This window comes from Saccostrea echinata, unplaced genomic scaffold, assembly GCF_033153115.1.
Source record: "Saccostrea echinata isolate AGI-Se365-2 ecotype Australia unplaced genomic scaffold, CSIRO_AGI_Sech_v1 ptg000009l, whole genome shotgun sequence".
NCBI lineage: Eukaryota > Metazoa > Mollusca > Bivalvia > Ostreida > Ostreidae > Saccostrea > Saccostrea echinata.
In genome coordinates, this window is record NW_026889758.1 from 4878930 (window position 1) to 4898803 (window position 19874).

Genomic DNA, 19874 nt, shown 5'->3' on the forward strand with positions numbered 1-19874 from the left:
GTAGGGCTAAATTAGTCAGATAATTAAACTTTTGTCTTCATGTAGAGTAGAATCAGGTTTTTCAAATGATAATTCTAATAGGGGGTCAAAGATTTATATTGGAACATTTTGGGGAAGAAATTAAAAAAGTTTCTAAATATAAGCAAGTTAAGGCTATGAATAGTCAAATTATAAGCAAAGCATCTTCATGTAGTCTAGGCACAAATTTGTTCAAACTATGACCCATTGGGCAATGATAAGGGCACAATTGGGGGTCATAGTTTTACTTAGTAATATATAGGAAAAAAAACATGATAAACCATCATCACAAGTGAGCAAGGCCATAATTAGTCATTTATATGCTTGTATCCCTATGTACTGTACATTCAGGTTTGTTTCAAGCATGGCATAAGGGACTTGATTAATTGATCATCAATTGGGGAACAAAGGTTTAAACAGAAAATGATTAGCATCTGGATCGAAGCATTTGTAAAGTTGACATCAAGAATAAATTTAATGTAAATTGAAAATTTTGAAGTCATGGACACTTAAAGATACATACCACAAACAAATTTTCTTATCTCCCTCACAGAAGAGTTACACTGGCATTTTTTCAATATTTCTTTCAATGGAAATGTAATTAAGAAGTTTTATTTGTGTAAAATGTTAACATACACTCTTAAAAATGTCCCCAGAAACTTTGCAGAAATAAAACTTCATACACTTCCAAAACTTTTCAAAAAATATATTGAGCTTTAAAGTTGCATTTTTGCACTTTTCACCAAATTTTGTGGCTTGGCCAAACATTATAAGCTGTTTAACTAAACAAATATCACTTCTAAAGTGAGAGAGGCACATATTTTATTAAGGATATTTGACTTTGGGGAGAAAAAAAATTGTTTATGTTATTTATCCTTAATTTGGAGACATCAGTAAGAAGTTTCATTGAAATGCACAAACTTGTATGTCAGGAAGAGTGATTCACGTGAACTTTGTGGTCCATGGACCTCTTGTTCTACTTCTGCTCTTGAAAGTTTGCATGCTGTCAGAAATGAAAGAATTGATGGAATTTTATCAACAGAACCTTCAAGAGTTTATAAAAATGGGGAAATGATATATAATTAACACAAATCAGTTAGCATTTAAATTTAAAAAACACTCACATTCAGGGAATATTTCTAAGTACTGCCAACTTAAAAGTGTCCTGTTACCACATATGTGTATACATGACTGCATGTACAAAACATTTGGTCAAATGAACCAAATACTGCAAAACATTCGCCTTTATTGAGCAGAATAAATATTTTTAACTTGAACAAAATGTCAATAGTAAAAACTTTCTAATATTAATGTATGTTATGGTTGTATCAAATAGAAATTTATTGAATGTTCTGAATAGAAAGTGTTGAATCACTTCCTTTTTTCCCTTTTACAGGTAGCATGGAGTGTTCAGACTTGCAGGATATGGATGCTGAGACCCTGTCCACCCTGTCTGTAGAGGTGATAGCTGGACTCTCCGATGTCGAGTTTGAGGCTTGTGCTTCAGTACTTGGCTCAGTGCCAGGCTACAGCACAGCACAACTAGAGGCTCTAGCAGCAGTTGCTAAGAGGGTACAATTCAAAATTTTGCTCTTAGAAAACATTTATAACTAGCTACTAGATTGGATGAACAAAATGCTGATTTCTTCTAATTGCAGAGTGCCCCAAAAAAGTTTATTTTTTGGGGTATATTTAAAATGACCTTCAAAATCAATATAGCAGATACATTATTAAACCACTGGAATGAACATCAGTTCTGTTATTACCTAGTACTTAATGTAACAATATAATGTACAGCCAGGTGTATGGGGTTCCCCGACCAATTGGACGTCTACGAACATTCAGGATGCAGCAGTCATTGTGCAGGGGCTGACTATTGCAGAAATCAGTCAGATGTCCATAGATCTTAATGCAGCCAGCAAATTAGGAGAGTTCAGTGTCTGGAGTGAAGACAAGGTGATATATTTTGATATTAATTATATAGTTTTCTATTCAGAGAAGAAGATTTTTAAAGAAATAATGCATTGTTACTATATATTCAAACACCAAATTCCCTGATCCATGGGTTGTGAATAAAATATAGAGATAACAAACAGTAATCAAGCTCAAAAGTCCATTGAAACAATACAAATTGGGAGCAGAGCAACATGGAACTCTAAAATCATTAGAGGTGGGATCAGGTGCCACGGAGGAGTAAGCATCCCCTGCTGACTGGTCACTCCTGCTATGTGCTTATTGTCATGATCGGGCAAACGGAAAAATCAGTAGACAATTCGGTGTCTAAATAGTGGCAAAACTATTAGTATGAGAAATGTCAATTAGCAATCAACTTGGTGATAGATTGCATTGGGTGACAAGGTCATTGACTTGCACAATGATTACTTAAAATGAGACTCTTCATCAACTTGTTTGTCAATAGCTTGCCTTATTTTAAACATTGTTCATACATGAAGCATGCTGTGTATCAAATCAAATGGGAGATAGTAACCCCATATGCAGGTGATAAGCGTATATTGCTACATAAGTAAGGGAAGTTGACAATATACTTTTTGAAAAGGCATCCTTGCTAATCATCATGTAGTTAGTTTGTCTGCTAAATACCCAGGGGCAGAGAGGAAGGTTTTCAAAGATATAATGCATTTTAACTATAGTTTCAAAAGACCCTTCCTCCCAAACCCCTGGCCCTGAGGCCACAAATTTCACAATTTTTGAAGAAGCATCCTTGCTCATCATAACCATAACCATGCACTTAGTTTATCTGCTAAATACCCTGGAGCAGAGAAGAACATTTTCAAAGAAATAATGTATTTTGACTAAATAAGCAAAAGAGCCCTGTCCTCACACCAGAACCCCTGACCAGAGGTCCATGAAAATTCACAATTTTGGGAGATGCACCCTTGTTCATCATAACTATGCACTTTGAGAGAGAGAGAGAGAGCAAGATTACCAGATAATGATTTAATTCTGGTTGTAATGCACCATTTGATTGTATAGAAAAATTGGTTAAAATCTTGCAACCTGTTTTGTCAATGTGACAATGACTTATGTCAAAAAAGTATCAATCTGTTTGACATTACATGTAGAATTTGAACAATTTGAAGGCATTTTTGAAAGGAAAATTGACATATTTTTGCACTAGTCTTAATGTTAGAAAATCAATTATAGGAGGAATGAATTTAATAGCTATCAAAGTTAAACTTGTATAACCTGGGTTGGAACAGTTTATGTTTGTTTATAAACCAGTTTGCACTTTATAAAGCATATTAATTAAACTGTCCCAACCAAGGTTATACAATATACTTTAGAAAGCTATTAAATTCATTCCTTAAGTGTGCTTCAAAACAAGTATAATTTAGAAATGTTGTTATAAGAGCTATACATATCCAAACTTTCTTTTTTTTAATAGAAAAGTGCCATTTTTAACAATATCATCTCTCAGCTTCAATACCAGGCAGCTAGTCAGTTGACAGCCTCTGATATCAGATCACTGGGACACATTCTATGTGGAGCCACAGTGGACCAGTTATCCACTCTCACTGCTAGTGCTTATGGGTTTGTACATGTAATCTGCAATAGTGCACAGAATGTAAAAAGCTTTACAGTCATTGGAATTGGAAATAACAACAATGAAAGACATTACATCAGATTTCAATTATATTTTGACAGTTTAGCTGCTGATGATGTTGGAAAGGTAACTACTTGTAGCAGTGACAAAATCTCTGAACTGACAAAAATGGCCAAGTCTTACTTTGGATCTGATGTCAGCCAATGGAATGCTTCAGTAATCACATCTGTAGGTGTAGTTATTGGTAAGTACATGTTAATAAAGGTTCAGTTATCAATCTGTAGGTGAAGTTATTGGTAAGTACTTGTTAATAAAGGTTCAGTAATCACATCTTTAGGTGTAGTTATTGGTAAGTACTTGTTAATAAAGGTTCAGTAATCACACCTGTAGGTGTAGTTATTGATAGATACATGTTAATAAAGGTTCAGTTATCACACCTTTAGGTGTAGTTATTGGTAAGTACATGTTAATAAAGGTTCAGTAATTACACCTTTAGGTGTAGTTATTGGTAAGTACTTGTTAATAATGGTTCAGTAATCATACCTTTAGGTGTAGTTATTGGTAAGTACATGCTAATAAAGGTTCAGTTATCACATCTGTAGGTGTAGTTATTGGTAAGTACATGTTAATAAAGGTTCAGTAATCACACCTTTAGGTGTAGTTATTGGTAAGTACATGTTAATAAAGGTTCAGTTATCACATCTGTAGGTGTAGTTATTGGTAAGTACATGTTAATAAAGGTTCAGTTATCACATCTTCAGCAGTAGTTATTGGTAAGTACATGTTAATAAAGGTTCAGTTATCACATCTTTAGGTGTAGTTATTGGTAAGTACATGTTAATAAAGGTTCAGTTATCACATCTGTAGGTGTAGTTATTGGTAAGTACATGTTAATAAAGGTTTAGTAATACATCTTTAGGTGTGTAGTTATTGGTAAGTACATGTTAATAAAGGTTCAGTAATCACACCTTTAGGTGTAGTTATTGGTACGTTCATGTTAATAAAGGTTCAGATATGACATCTGTAGGTGTAGTTATTGGTAAGTACATGTTAATAAAGGTTCAGTAATCACACCTTTAGGTGTAGTTATTGGCAAGTACATGTTAATAAAGGTTCAGTGATCACACCTTTAGGTGTAGTTATTGGTAAGTACATGTTAATAAAGGTTTAGTTATCACACCTTTAGGTGTAGTTATTGGTAAGTACATGTTAATAAAGGTTTAGTTATCACACCTTTAGGTGTAGTTATTGGTAAGTACTTGTTAATAAAGGTTCAGTAATCACACCTGTAGGTGTAGTTATTGGTAAGTACATGTTAATAAAGGTTCAGTTATCACACCTTTAGGTGTAGTTATTGGTAAGTACATGTTAATAAAGGTTCAGTAATTACACCTTTAGGTGTAGTTATTGGTAAGTACATGTTAATAATGTTTCAGTAATCGTACCTTTAGGTGTAGTTATTGGTAAGTACATGCTAATAAAGGTTCAGTTATCACATCTGTAGGTGTAGTTATTGGTAAGTACATGTTAATAAAGGTTTAGTAACTACATCTGTAGGTGTAGTTATTGGTAAGTACTTGTTAATAAAGGTTCAGTAATCACACCTTTAGGTGTAGTTATTAGTAAGTACTTGTTAATAAAGGTTCAGTAATTACACCTTTAGGTGAAGTTTTTGGTAAGTACTTGTTAATAAAGGTTAAGTTATCACATCTGTAGGTGTAGTTATTGGTAAGTACATGTTAATAAAGGTTTAGTAACTACATCTGTAGGTGTAGTTATTGGTAAGTACTTGTTAAAAAAGGTTCAGTAATCACACCTTTAGGTGTAGTTATTGGTAAGTACATGCTAATAAAGGTTCAGTTATCACATCTGTAGGTGTAGTTATTGGTAAGTACATGTTAATAAAGGTTCAGTAATTACACCTTTAGGTGTAGTTATTGGTAAGTACTTGTTAATAATGGTTCAGTAATCATACCTTTAGGTATAGTTATTGGTAAGTACATGCTAATAAAGGTTCAGTTATCACATCTGTAGGTGTAGTTATTGGTAAGTACATGTTAAAAAAGGTTTAGTAATCACATCTGTAGGTGTAGTTATTGGTAAGTACTTGTTAAAAAAGGTTCAGTAATCACACCTTTAGGTGTAGTTATTGGTAAGTACATGTTAATAAAGGTTCAGTAATCACACCTTTAGGTGTAGTTATTGGTAAGTACATGTTAATAAAGGTTCAGTTATCACATCTGTAGGTGTAGTTATTGGTAAGTACATGTTAATAAAGGTTCAGTAATCACATCTTTAGCAGTAGTTATTGGTAAGTACATGTTAATAAAGGTGCAGTTATCACATCTGTTGGTGTAGTTATTGGTAAGTACATGTTAATAAAGATTCAGTAATCACACCTTTAGGTGTAGTTATTGGTAAGTACATGTTAATAAAGGTTCAGTTATCACATCTGTAGGTGTAGTTATTGGTAAGTACATGTTAATAAAGGTTCAGTTATCACATCTGTAGGTGTAGTTATTGGTAAGTACATGTTAATAAAGGTTCAGTAATACATCTGTAGGTGTAGTTATTGGTAAGTACATGTTAATAAAGGTTTAGTAATACATCTTTAGGTGTGTAGTTATTGGTAAGTACATGTTAATAAAGGTTCAGTAATCACACCTTTAGGTGTAGTTATTGGTAAGTACATGTTAATAAAGGTTCAGTTATCACATCTGTAGGTGTAGTTATTGGTAAGTACATGTTAATAAAGGTTCAGTTATCACATCTGTAGGTGTAGTTATTGGTAAGTACATGTTAATAAAGGTTCAGTAATACATCTGTAGGTGTAGTTATTGGTAAGTACATGTTAATAAAGGTTTAGTAATACATCTTTAGGTGTGTAGTTATTGGTAAGTACATGTTAATAAAGGTTCAGTAATCACACCTTTAGGTGTAGTTATTGGTAAGTACATGTTAATAAAGGTTCAGTTATTACACCTTTAGGTGTAGTTATTGGTAAGTACATGTTAATAAAGGTTCAGTAATCACACCTTTAGCTGTGTAGGTATTGTTATGTACATGTTAATGAAGGTTCAGTAATCTAACTATTGGTGAGTATATGTTAAGGTTTGAACAGTTCAGAGTTTCAAACCCTTTTCTTTAACAATGAGTACATTTACATCTGCTCACTTTGGTAAAAAATATTCATTCAGGTGCTTTTTTCGGGTGAGGGGGATTACCTTGCATATATATTTGTACTCGCTTAAATAGTTTGTAAAGTTTTTTTGTATTGTTGTTCAAATGTCTGTTTCACTGCAGATAAATCTGTTTTCAATATGGTATTTCGTTGGATGAAAAATAAGTTTATATTGTAAATTCTGTGTACATTGAATGTCAAAAAAGTATCAATCTACTCGACATTATATTTTTATTTTGCAAATTTTAATAGAACAGATAATGCATATTTATAAAGTGCCTCATAGGATATAAAGCCCAAACTGCACAAACACAGGGTAAACTCATATAACTTGGATAAATTTTAAATTCATTCCTTAATCAATAAGTTTTATTTATTGCAATACCAATAACTGTAATTTTAGGGGGACTGCTAACTGAAGACATTTCATCCTTTGGAGAAACACAGTTGAATGCCATTGAAGCAAAATACATTCAGTATTTACCAAAGACATTTATATCGGTAAGACAAATGGTAATTTATTTTGACTTTTTACATAATAATTCAAGCTACAGGTAATGGTACATGACTGTGAAGTGTACCTTAGGATTTATTTGCCTGTGAAATAATGCAAACATAATGACATTAAAGTTTAACCTTGACCTTACAATTTAAATCTTATAAAAAAAACCTCACATTTTAAAATTATGCTTTTTTCAAGAGCAGCTGTATAGCAATTAACTACCTAAACCTAATTATAGATAATCTACTGATAGTTTTGAGTGATATTTCTGATTCGACATATAACTTCTGTTCAACAAACTCAATTTTATCCCCAAAGTCTGTTTGCTAAACCTTTTATGAATTTGGCAAGTGTTTCCAATGTAATATCAAAGCACAAATATAGCCAAAGGACTACAATTGTAAAAGTCAATCAAATATTTGGACAAACTTGACCAAACCTGGCATAATAATTCCCTATGTACTTTATTTTTTAATCATATATATACTCGAAACAAATTATTTAGAATTACAGAAGAACAAGAAACAATATACCTTCCATTGATACCTATTTATACTTTCATTAATGTGCATGTGACTCAGCAAGATGTATTTTAAATGACTTCTAGGCACTGAGCAGTGATCAGCTGAGATACTTCAGTCTGGAGCAGGCCCAGGCTGTCACTGTTGAGCAGCTATGTGGTTTAGGTCAGGAGAAATGGACCATTCTGGAGCAGGTGGCAGGCAAAACTCTAGACACCAGTTCCTGTGTTAAACAAAGTAAAATTCTCCTTTCCTCTATAGAAAATGTTTTTTTTTTCTTTTTTACATTTTGTAACTTTCTTTGTGAAAATAAATTTTTTCGATTAAGTTGTCCTTCACTCCAGAAATTAACTATGCAAAATATTCAAATTAACAAATTGATTGATATACAGCTTTGCTACAAGTTCCATATTTAGCTGCAATATGCTACACATTTCAAACTTGATTTGATAAACTAAATTGATATTTCAAGACAAAAAGGGGAAATGTTTGAGGAATACTCATTTTATACAAATTGGATATGCATTAGTCAAAACATTTTACTATTAAGTAAAGATTTGTCAATGGTCTCTTTTCTTTATCCCCTCAATAGGTTCACACAGCATGTGTAAGTGTTACATTTATTTATCATTTTTACTTTTAATCAAACTGATTTCATTAATCTCAAATGTGTTTTTAATTGTAAATGATAAAAATATATGAGTACTCTTAATATAGATTACATAGGTAATTTCTCTCTACTATACTGGTGGAGAGTTTATATCAGTAAAAGGAAGGTCAATGTCAAAAACAAAGAATATTCAAATGAGCATACTGCAGGGTCTAAGTGGGTAAATCTGTCAAATTTCCAGTGTACATTAAAAAAAAATCATAGTATAACTGCAGGATGTACATGTATTTAATTAAAAATATTCTTACTCAAATCCTTAGCAATGAGTAAGACCTGGCCTGGAGGTTATAAAACTTTCTAAGTATGTACTCAGTGCTCAAACTCAAACTCCATACTCCAAAACCATACTCATGCTAAAAATTCCTCTCTAATTTGTATATAAAATTTGAGTATGAGTAAGGTTTTAGAGAACGGAGTATGAGTTTGAGCACAGAGTATGTACTCAAAGTTTTATAACCTCCAGGCCTGATCTTTAGGTGAATGAAAAATTAAACTAGAAATATGTCCATAGGACATGAATGCCCTGCCCAGGTTTCATTAGTAATGCAACATAAAAAATTGTATTAGTGTACGAAGTTTGATGAAAATACATGTACCTTGAAAATTTTTTTTAAAACTGAGTTTAATATTCAAATAAATAGTAAAGTGAAAGGTCATTGGGAAAGTCAAGGTAAAAAAAGAAATTGGACACTGTTGATAAATTTTCACCAAATAATGTATCAGTGCATAAAAATACCTGAAAATTTTCTTTTAAACTGAGCTAAACACAAATTTGAGAAAAATGAGGGCAATGTCAAAGGAAAGGTCAAGGTCAAAAATGCTGATGCTGTTGAAGAGTTCTGATCAATATTTATAAGCAGCAAGGTTTGATAAAAATATCTTACGTTTCTTTGAAATAATCACTAATTTAAAAAAGTGAGGTCAAGGTCAAAGAAAGGGTCAAGGTCAGAAAATGCAGTTGAATAGCTCTCATCAGTATGTGTGTACATAGAAAGTTTTATAAAAATATCTTGAATAGTGACTTTGAATCTTATCTATACACAATCTTAAGAAAAGTGAAGTCAAGGTCAAAGGAAAGGTCAAGGTAAAAAATGATGATGAAGTTGAATAATTCTCATCAGTATATATCAGCGTATAGAGATTGATAAAAAATATCTTGAAATTGAGCTAAACACTAATTTAAGATTAGTGAGGTCAAGGTTCAAAGGAAAGACCAAAGTCAAAAATGTTGATGCACTTGAATAGCTGTCATCAATATGTATCAGCATATGAAATTTTATAAAAAAAAATATCTTGAATAGTTTCTTTGAAACTGAGTTAAATGCAAAATGTGACGGAAAGATGGAAGGACAGAGAAACAGAGGACGGACAATACAAACACTATATGCCCTGGCCATATTCATGGTAGGACATGAAAATTCTTGCCAGAGTTTTGTTGAAATTTTAAATTTTCAATCAACCCCTATAACACATTGTCTTTTTCTCCTTTTTATATAGGTTTGGTGCAGCACAGTATCGCCCCCCTTACTTCAATCCTGATCGTTACTGTTATACTGTACTGAAAAATCGGACAAGTGTCAGCAAAACATTTTAAGAGATTCAATATGCTCTTCATTATGCTGAGCTTTTTTTGTGAAATAACACATTAAAGACAGAATTACTACCAAAGAATGTCATTTATTGTAAAAATTAGTTTAAAAGGAATTTAATAGATAGATAGACTGGGAACTGTGACATTTCAGCACAATTTTTGCTTAATTTAGCAATAAAAAAAATGTGTCCCATAATGCTGCTATATTTTAGTATGTAAATCATTGATAAGAAAGTCATAACAGGATTTATTTTTGTGTCGACAATATAAAAATATTAGGCCTACATGGTTTTGAGGGTAACTAAAATTTTCACCTTGTAAATCATTAGGTGAAGCCAAGAAACCATTATTGAATGAGGTGAAGCCGAGGAAACGGTTAGACAATTTTTTCACACAACAAACAAGTTAACTAACATGTACAGTTTGATTTTTTTCTTCTTTCTGGAGGAAGAAAACCTGCTGTCATGTGATTTATTTATGGGTTGTTTTGTAGCAAACATTTTAGTCTTCATCGGTTTTATCATCTATTTCATATTTCCATATACTAGTATTACTTATTATAGATGATTATGTCCAAGTAACAAACGATATGACTTCAGAATCGGCTTTTCCATCGCCAACTTCTTACGTGTATTTATGTAGTAAAATTTCACCATATCGCCTGCATATGATGTTATTTGTCTCCAACTTATTCGGTACGCAAGAGCATAGTCTGAGTACTATCAACTTTAAACAGGAGCAGGATACTGACAAATAAGTTGATGTTACAGGGCTTACAACAGCCTCAATCAAAATTCGAATTATAATGACCTTGTCAGAAATTTAGAATCTTGATAACTTTAGCAAATTTATGAAAAAAAAAAATCCATGAAGGCAATAACTTTTCTAAATACGGAATATAATGCAATAGTATGTTGTTGAAGCCCAGAAAAGAGTTATAATTGTTCGGACAAATTAGATAATTGTTCTGACATTAAAGATAATAGTTCTCACAAGTTAGTTCTTTCGGACGAACAAAATATTTGTGTGGATAAATAAGTTCCTTTTTCAGACGAATTAAGTTGGTATATTCGTACGCTAAATCATTTTTTTTGGGGGGGGGGGCGGAATAGTTCTTACTAACTGGATATTTACTTTACAATTTAGCAAATTACGTATTTGTTCGAACAGATTTGATGTTTCTTCTTTGGAAAAGACTTTTCTTTGATAAAGGAGAGCATCCAGAAACTCAAAGATGGTACACGTAGAAAGCACAAGGATCAAGTGTTATTCTTGTGGTTTTCACGAAAATGTACGAAAGTGTCTGAAACATCACTTAAATCTTCTTATTCAAATTGTAAGACACTTTTGCTATATGTCAGAAAATTACATGTATGTACACTGTTTAAATCGTTGACTTAGAAAACAGGCACTCGGGCGCAACCTATGATTAATTGTAGACAGACAGCATAAGCAATTCTCTCTCTCTCTCTCTCTCTGGACAATATAAGCGAAAAACTTCAAAACAATGATACATTAGTCAAATCAATATGGCAGCATTTCCACACAGTGTAGATTGAAGTCGGATAATGTTGTCCTTTTATCATAAAAGACATTTGAAAGATTTAACTAGAACAATAGATCAACGCTTTATCCTCAATTTGCCTCAGGTGAGCATTTTGATCCACGGGCCTCTTGATTTATAATTTTTATAATTAAAAGAAAAAAATATATCCCATATAAAATCTACAAATGGTCATTACTCTACAGGGTCGTTTGTCTTCACGTAGAGTTTGGAGATTTTTAAGACGCTTTCGAAAACCGCGCTGAGAAGTAAAATACGTCGTAACTTTATTTTACGACGTTTCCTAGGAATAAGATATCCTCGATTGTTTGTTTGTTTGTTGGTTGGTTGTTTAACGTACCTCTCAAGAATATTTCACTGATATGGAGACGCCAACACTTGCCGGTGGAGGACTGCAAATTTATACCTATACTCGACACTTAGGGTCATTGAGCAGTGAGGGATCTTTGTCATGCCAACACCTGCGACACGGGACTTCGGTTTATGCGGTGTCATCCGCATCCCGCAGTGGATTCGAACCTGCGACGTAAAGGATCAACTCCTTACTGTGCAACTGTAGAGCAGATGCTCTAACCACTGCGCCAGGCGGGCGACAAGATAGCTTCGTAAACATGCCTGCATTTCTCTCTCTCTCCTCTGTTTCTGTCTGTCTGTCTGTCTCTCTCTCTCTCTCTCTCTTGTAAAACAAATATATCTGTTTACTTTGTCCTTATGACATCATACACATCTGCGGATGTAGATTTTTAGAGTTAATAAAAGTATAAAGTATTGCATTTGTTCAGGTACATGAACATGCGTACATATATAGTGATACGGCACAATGTTTACTAAATTGATTTAATAATTATTGAGATATGTATTAGGTTATTAAGCTCGCCGTGTTTTGAAGTTAGGACTAAGATTAAGAGGTATCCTAAGATAGGATAGCTTCGTTGGCCTCCAATCAGACTAAGATATGTCGCAAGTTCGTCTTAAGAGATGTTTTAGTCCTAGGATAGCTTCATCAGCATAAACTTTGGTGCAGGTATTTGAATTTTCAGAATTTATTTGCAAAATGTAATCATTTATAAGTATGGATGTCCTTTGTGTGATAAAAACTTGGATGAATTCAACTATGTTATGGAGTGTCCTTTTTTCTCATTAGGAAAATTTATTGATAAGAAAATTATATGTACTCATGTAAACATTCATAAATCTAAGACTTCAATGTCCAGGGACCTATATACTTTCTGGTCTACCAGCGATGTCGATTTATTATTACAGAAACCAATATATATTTGCTTATCCCCCCCCCCCCCAAATGTTGGCAAAAGTAATATTCTTCATGTTACCCTGTCTTATACTTTATATTTTTGTATATATGTTTATCACCTATTCTCACATAATCCGTCCATATGCGCTATTTGGATGTCGCAAGCAATTTAAATTACATTATTATTAAAATAATTGGTAAATTTTGTAGTGTTTTCGTTTGTGATACGTCTAGTTACCAAACCAACATCGTTAAGTGTTAATACACAGGTTAAAACTTCCCTGGGATCCAAGTATATAGTCTAATAAATGGCTTCTCGATCTGTCGCTTAGGCAAAAGGCAAAGTTTGGACCAATGAATAAAACAAAACAATTACATTTTATGCTAAAAAGCACGACTTTTACCTATAACAATGCATGAATATATTGATTTTTAACACTTTTAGATATTTGTCTACAGTGAAATTTTTAAAAAATATATAATAACGTTGTCGCTAAATTTCTGTAATTTACGTTATCAAAATCTTAGTATTTGTGTAAACAGCATAAAAGGGTATCTAAAAACATAAAATATCTACTAGAATATCCAACAAAGTCCATAAAATGCAATCAGAAACAAAGAAAAGTTATATGACAGAATACCTACAGAAACACATTGGTCTTTTAACCAGAGGTGAGTGGTTCGTTTTAAGGATGTATTTTACGTTATCAACGATACTTAAAGAACACAAGTAAAATTGTCTTTGCATATTAATTTATTTCTTCTTCCTGACCTACCAAACACGTAAAATATTAAAACGAACATTGATCTGTGCGACTACACATTTTACACCAATTAATCTGATAGAAAGTAATTTACGTTATGTAATTTACGTTATCAGTATAATACATATATGGTACCTATCTTGCAAATAAGACGTCGGGACAATACGGAACCATGCAGGAAACGTTATTGGTTTCTTCTCGAAAGCATCTTAACATCACCGAACTTCCGATGTAGATCTGATGCAGGAAGCGCCATCAGATAACGTAAATTACGTGTTACCTTTAAAAACTTTCAAATAATTCCTCAAAGATGTATTTTTGGCGTGAATTTCAGTTGATTTTACAAACAAGGTGTACTTCTATATATTTGTAGCAATATTTTACGCATAAATCTCTCTTCATTGATTACTTGATGAAGCAAAACATTCATAACGTAAATTACAGTAAAAATAACATAAATTAAATATAATTTAATTGCCTTTCTCCGTAATTATATTTCATAGATTTCATTTAACAGAGATTGTAAAGTCAAAAGCAGAAATTAAAAAAGCATATGGGGAATAAAAGAAGAAAAAATAGGGAGAGGCATAACTAGAGAAAGAAAGGAAAAAAAACATACCAACAGCAGATCTTACATTGTCATTATATTTAACTGTGAATCTCTCAAAAGGATGAAAAATAATCAGTGTTTGTGGCATTTTGTGGGCAATTGAAAATACTGCATGTCATTAGATGGATGAAAATAAGTTCAAGAAAATATTAATTTTTGGTTTGAATACCAGTAAAATTGTAATTTACGTTATCAATATATTTCTTAAAGAAAAACCAATTTAGAATTTTCACTGTCTCTTCCCAAATTAAATTTTAAAATCCTCTTCTCTTATGATTCATAAACATAAAATTAAGTCGCACAGGAATTCAGCTCAAACATTTCTAGTAAGAAGGAACAGAATTATTTCAGTTGAAAAATAAGATTAAAGCAAATAAAATTTGTTAATTACAAATTAAGAGAAAAACACTGGCAAAAAACAAAATATTCGAAGTGTTTTTATTAGTACAGACATAGTGCTAAAAAAATCCAAGTGAAACTGAATATTCATTTTGACAATATTTTAAACGATTTTTGACGGGTTCATTTCGACGTAAGATAATAACGTAAATTACGAAGGTATATACACTACCTATATTGCATATTGAATATTTTTGTCATCATGCATGGTTGAGTTCTGATATTTTGAAAAATAATTCTCCCATGTTTTGTTTGCTAAAAAACATCGACTTCTCACCCAAATAATGACTTTATTTTTTTAATGAAAGTTAGGCTGCATGTGGACGGATTATGTGAGAATAGGTGTTATATATCTCATTTACCATTGAACATGCATGGTCTTAGGGTAATAAACGAACAAACATATCCTTAGTGAAAGTTGTCGGCATATTTTCTGGGCATCACTAACAGGTTTGACCAGCGGGTTATCGGAGGTCACCATAATCACTGAAGAACACTAGTCATTCATAATTTGTCGTCCTTAAAGCATGTAAAGGTCGGTAAGTATAACGGCGGCGAGGTCGGAAACTGGGTCGCTACGAGTTTTATATTTAATTCACGGTATATATGCTTTAATGACAGTATAGGCACTTTCCAGGTAAGTACGTATACCATTATCTGATATTGCTTTTAATGTCAGTGTTAAATATCAAAAGAAAGTGTACACCTTTTTTTTTTTATTATTAATTAATGATTAAAAAAATATCGATGTATTATTCAAGCTTTTCCATTTTCAAAAACAAGATGCAGTGTTATCCATTAGACTAGATTTCACTCTTGGGTTTAGAACATCTCCCCCCCCCCCCCCCCCTTGCATTTTGTATTTGATAACAGCTTCAAGTTGTATCAGTAGTCACATAGATCGATTATGCAATAGATGTAACTCTAACAGTGTAGATGATGAAACTCATTTCCGAATAACATGTAAAAAATATGATCATCAAAGAAAAGAAATTTTTCAATCAATTAAAAGTAAATCTCCAAATTTCTCGGCATTAGATGATGAACAAAAACTTTTTTGGTTACTCAATACTGAAGACAAAGAAACTCTTAATTCTGTGGGCAAATTCATAAATGATAACATGTAGTAGCCATACAGTTTTATATATAGTATTCCCTTTAACTGAAATAGTACAATATTATTGTTGAAATGAGCAATGTCATTTACAAATTGTTATACTATCCATTGGCATATCTTTTCTTTATTATTGTAATAATTTCATACTTGTCTGTTATGGGCTCTAAATTAGAAAGTAAATGTTCTGTTCTGTTCTATTATTTGTGAAGTCAAAACAAAGCATTATTATTATTTTAAAAAACAATAATGACGTTTGTTATACTATAACATTATTTTGTAAAGTAATATAAGGTCATCTACAGTAATCATTATTACAGTTTGAAAGTGTAATTTAATCCTTCACAATGCAAAACAAGTTCGCATGTTATTCAGAAAATCTAAATGTAATCGCACCATGCGTTCGGTAATAGTATTTGACCCGTTTGGACCACGATTTATCGGTCCATTGATAAAATAAATTTGATTAGCACTTGGAGAGTAGAATGCAGCAACTGTATATGGAGATATAAGTAATTATAACTGTACCTATAATTAGAATATTTGTAGCAGAACTATTCATTTTCATGCTTAATGCACTACATGCGCGGATCTAGAAGGGGGGGGGGGGGTCCGGACGCCCTGGAATTTGCAGAGTTATTAATTTACTAAAAGTATATAATGAAGCAAATAAAAATGACTTTGGACCCTCCTCCCGAATACGTGGACCCCACCGTGATGGCGTCATCACTTGTGCGAAATAGTTTTTTTTTTCACGTTTGGGAAATGGAATTGTTTGTTTCTGCTTTTGTTTCTTTTTTTTTGTTTTTTTATGTTTTGGGGGGTGAATTTTTTTGACTTGGGTGGACCCCCATGGAAAAAATTCCTGGATCCGCGCCTGCACTCTTAGGCCTTTCAAGAGCAAGTAATTTTGATATACATGTGTTCATCTATATTTACACCCCCTTCCCTTTATAAAAGATACCAATCTCTTTAATTTTGAAGCTATGTGGAAAACACTGCTTGACAAATGAGAACTGTTTGTACATTGTACATGTATTTTGTTTAGTTCCGTTCTGGTTAAATCATTCTTAATGCTATTTATGTTTTTCACTGTTTTTGCAGGGCTTTTAATGGAGATAATAGTATAAGGGTCAAAGTCCCATAAACTACTTATGTTTACAAACAACGTACAGTGGATGTACATATCCAGTCACGGACTTTTGTACCAAGGACTTTGCTGTGTGTAATAATTTATCACGGATTTTCAATGTCAACGAACAGACTCATCTAATTAATTAACACTCATCCTGATTGTCGTACGTGAAAAGATGAAATTTTATGTGATATTTTTGATTACGATTCTCAAACTTTTGATTCCGTCCAAATCGCTTCACTTCAAGCCAAACATAGTAATTTTCCTGGCGGATGATCTGGGTTATGGAGATGTCGGCGTGTTTGGGAACAGCACAGTGCGGACGCCCAACATAGACGCACTCGCTCACGATGGGATCAAACTGACACATCACCTGGCAGCGGCTAGTGTATGTACTCCCAGCAGGTCCGCTCTACTAACAGGGCGTCTCCCAATCAGAACAGGTATGTCTGCCCTATATGTATTTGAAAGCAATGTTTACATCGAATTAAAATTTTACCTTTTTTTTTTTCATTCAGGAGTCACCTTTGTGCAGAAAATATCTTAATTTAGGTATTTTTAATTGGCAATTCAGATGTACATGTACAGTATGCACATAACTTTTTAGTTAATAATCCATGTGTTCAAATGTTCTTCAATTTTTGATTGACAGGAATGTTTCCGGATGGTCGAATAGTGGTAAACGTGTTTGCCGCCAACGGTGTTGGCCTTCCTACGTCCGAGGTCACGTTGGCAGAAGTTGCCAAGACGGTGGACTACAAAACAGCCCTCGTAGGCATGTTGTTCTCTAGAATGTCTTCATCATTTAGGGTGCAAACCAGAGACATAAATTACATTTTATTTACTTCTCGGAGCAAACGTACTTTGATGATGGATTTTCTTATTATATGCATTTATTTTACTTTTCAGGCAAATGGCATTTAGGATTGAACAAAGACTACAGAGGAGATATGGCATTTCATCCTCGAAATCGAGGTTTTGATTTCTATTATGGCCACATTCTTACAAACATGAAAGACTGGAGCAACGAAGGAGACCGAGTGCTGCTTTCTCAGAGGCCAAATATATACAAAGAAATGGCCGCTGTGCTTTTTGTCGGATTGTTATCGTTGATATTCTTGGTGAAGGTTGGTCTAATTGGACGAGGGTTATGTGTCTTTCTATTATTCTTGATGATTTCACCAATGATTTATATAGTGTTTGTTTTCAACAATATGACAAGGTTAAATGGACTTCTGTATCGAGATTTTGAGCTTGTTGAACAACCAATTCACTTAGAAACCCTCTCCTACCGGTACACCCAGGAATCAATTAAGTTCCTGAAGGAGAGAGAACGCGACAACAACCCATTTTTGTTGGTTGTTTCTTGGGATCATGTGCATACTGCTTTAAAGACATTAAAAAAATTTCGTGGGAAATCGCAGCACGGTCGATATGGCGACGCCATCGAAGAAATAGACTCTGGAATAGGTGACATTATGAATGCTCTTGACAAGTTTGGTTTTGGCAGAAACACGATGATATACTTCACTTCTGACAACGGGGCCCATTTAGAGGAAACGGGGATGAATGGCCAAAGCGATGGGGGCTCCAATTCGCCTTTCCGGGGTGCGGTATTTCAAATTTTTCTTCAATCTCATATTCCATTGCTCACGAAAAAATATACTTATATATTAATTTAATGAGTTGTTATTTTTATAGGTGGAAAAGCCCATCCTGCTGTTGATGGGGGCATACGTGTGCCAACTGTTATCCGGTTTCCTGGGGTGTTACCTCGGGGTAAAGTTATAGAAGAACCAACACAGCAGATGGATATGTTCAACACCATTGTCGGTCTAATCGGTGGCAAAATTCCAAAGGATAGAATCCTCGACGGGAAAGACATTCTACCGTTGTTACAATTCAAAGAAAGCAAAACACCCAACCCTTTTATGTTCCATTATTGTGGTCCACATCTACAGGCAGTAAGATACAGACCCGATAAAGGTACGACTGTACTGGTTAAAATGGAGTCTATTGCAATTGGTTACGTGGTCCGAAATGTCAATCATATTACACTGATGACTTGCAATGTACATTTCAAACCCCCAGAATATGACAAATATTGTATTAACAATGGGAAAGAAAAAAAGATCTACATCATTTATTAAATTGAAACATAACACTTACATGTCCAGTCACAACATAGGGCACTTTTACTGAAGTTAAATATGTCTAATTAATCATATTTTTATTAAATATCTTATTCTACATGTATTAAATTTAACTGTAAATGATATTTCATTTTTCTGACGTATGCAAAATAACAAGAGCATTGGATCTGTAGAAAAACTTACATTTTACACATCTATGTTAAATTCTATTTTACTATAATGGAGAATTTATGTTGTTCTTTCGTAGAACTCTTTCATTGATCGCTTTTAAATTAATCAAACTGGCATACTGGGAAAATATTAAAAAATGTACCCCATGGTATGTCAGACGGATTAACCCTATCTAAATGTGGTATGGAGACTTATTCGGGATAAATATGTCTATTTTTTTCTTTCAGGGAAGAGCGTTTGGAAACTAGTTTCTGAACTACCAAATTACAAACCAGGTGAAGACAAGTGTTACGGTCTGGCGTGTAGCTGTTCAAACACCATAAAACAAGACCCCCCATTATTGTACGACATGACGTCAGATCCAGGGGAGAGAAATCCAATTAATTATACATCAAATCCAACGCTACAAAAAATTGTAGAGAAAATAACAGATGCAATATCCGAGCATAAAAAATCTGTGGGCACACCAGAGAGTAGAATGACATTTTTCAAATTATTATGGAGACCTTGGTTTCAACCATGCTGTAATTTCCCATCATGCTCTTGCTCAGATCCTTTATACAAAGACTTTGTAGATCAATAGCTAAATTATTTTTATAATTTTTATTTTAAAATTAGAACCTAGGTGATAAAATGCATAGTAAAAAGAAAAAGCATAATAAAA

At 33.1% G+C, this 19874-nt stretch overlaps 2 protein-coding genes across 2 annotated transcripts in view; both read left to right on the forward strand.

Annotated features, from left to right (window-relative positions):
* LOC133181491 (uncharacterized) overlaps window positions 1-10128 on the forward strand; it is a 29550-nt gene extending 19422 nt beyond the window's left edge. The window contains exons 20-27 of the mRNA XM_061315982.1: window positions 1415-1590; window positions 1816-1974; window positions 3425-3570; window positions 3685-3827; window positions 7168-7265; window positions 7874-8024; window positions 8380-8394; window positions 9955-10128. Of these exons, the coding sequence (XP_061171966.1) occupies window positions 1415-1590; window positions 1816-1974; window positions 3425-3570; window positions 3685-3827; window positions 7168-7265; window positions 7874-8024; window positions 8380-8394; window positions 9955-10019 (953 nt within the window). The 3' untranslated portion in view covers window positions 10020-10128. The remainder of the gene's footprint in view (window positions 1-1414; window positions 1591-1815; window positions 1975-3424; window positions 3571-3684; window positions 3828-7167; window positions 7266-7873; window positions 8025-8379; window positions 8395-9954) is intronic.
* Window positions 10129-16917: 6789 nt separating this feature from the next.
* Window positions 16918-19865, forward strand: LOC133181656 (steryl-sulfatase-like). The gene is made up of 5 exons (XM_061316211.1): window positions 16918-17329; window positions 17539-17661; window positions 17796-18494; window positions 18588-18872; window positions 19438-19865. Exons 1-5 carry the CDS (start codon window positions 17062-17064, stop codon window positions 19791-19793), a joined length of 1731 nt encoding a protein of 576 aa, XP_061172195.1. The 5' UTR covers window positions 16918-17061; the 3' UTR covers window positions 19794-19865.
* The last annotated feature ends 9 nt before the right edge of the window (window positions 19866-19874 follow it).

What these genes read in the sequence shown, in the direction of transcription:
- LOC133181656 (XM_061316211.1), top strand. Translation starts at nt 17,062, where the DNA reads ATGAAATTTTATGTGATATTTTTGATTACGATTCTCAAACTTTTGATT. An exon ending in CTCCAATTCGCCTTTCCGGG is followed by an intron (nt 18,495 to 18,587) that starts GTGCGGTATTTC and finishes TTATTTTTATAG; the next exon opens with GTGGAAAAGCCCATCCTGCT. An exon ending in AAGATACAGACCCGATAAAG is followed by an intron (nt 18,873 to 19,437) that starts GTACGACTGTAC and finishes TTTTTCTTTCAG; the next exon opens with GGAAGAGCGTTTGGAAACTA.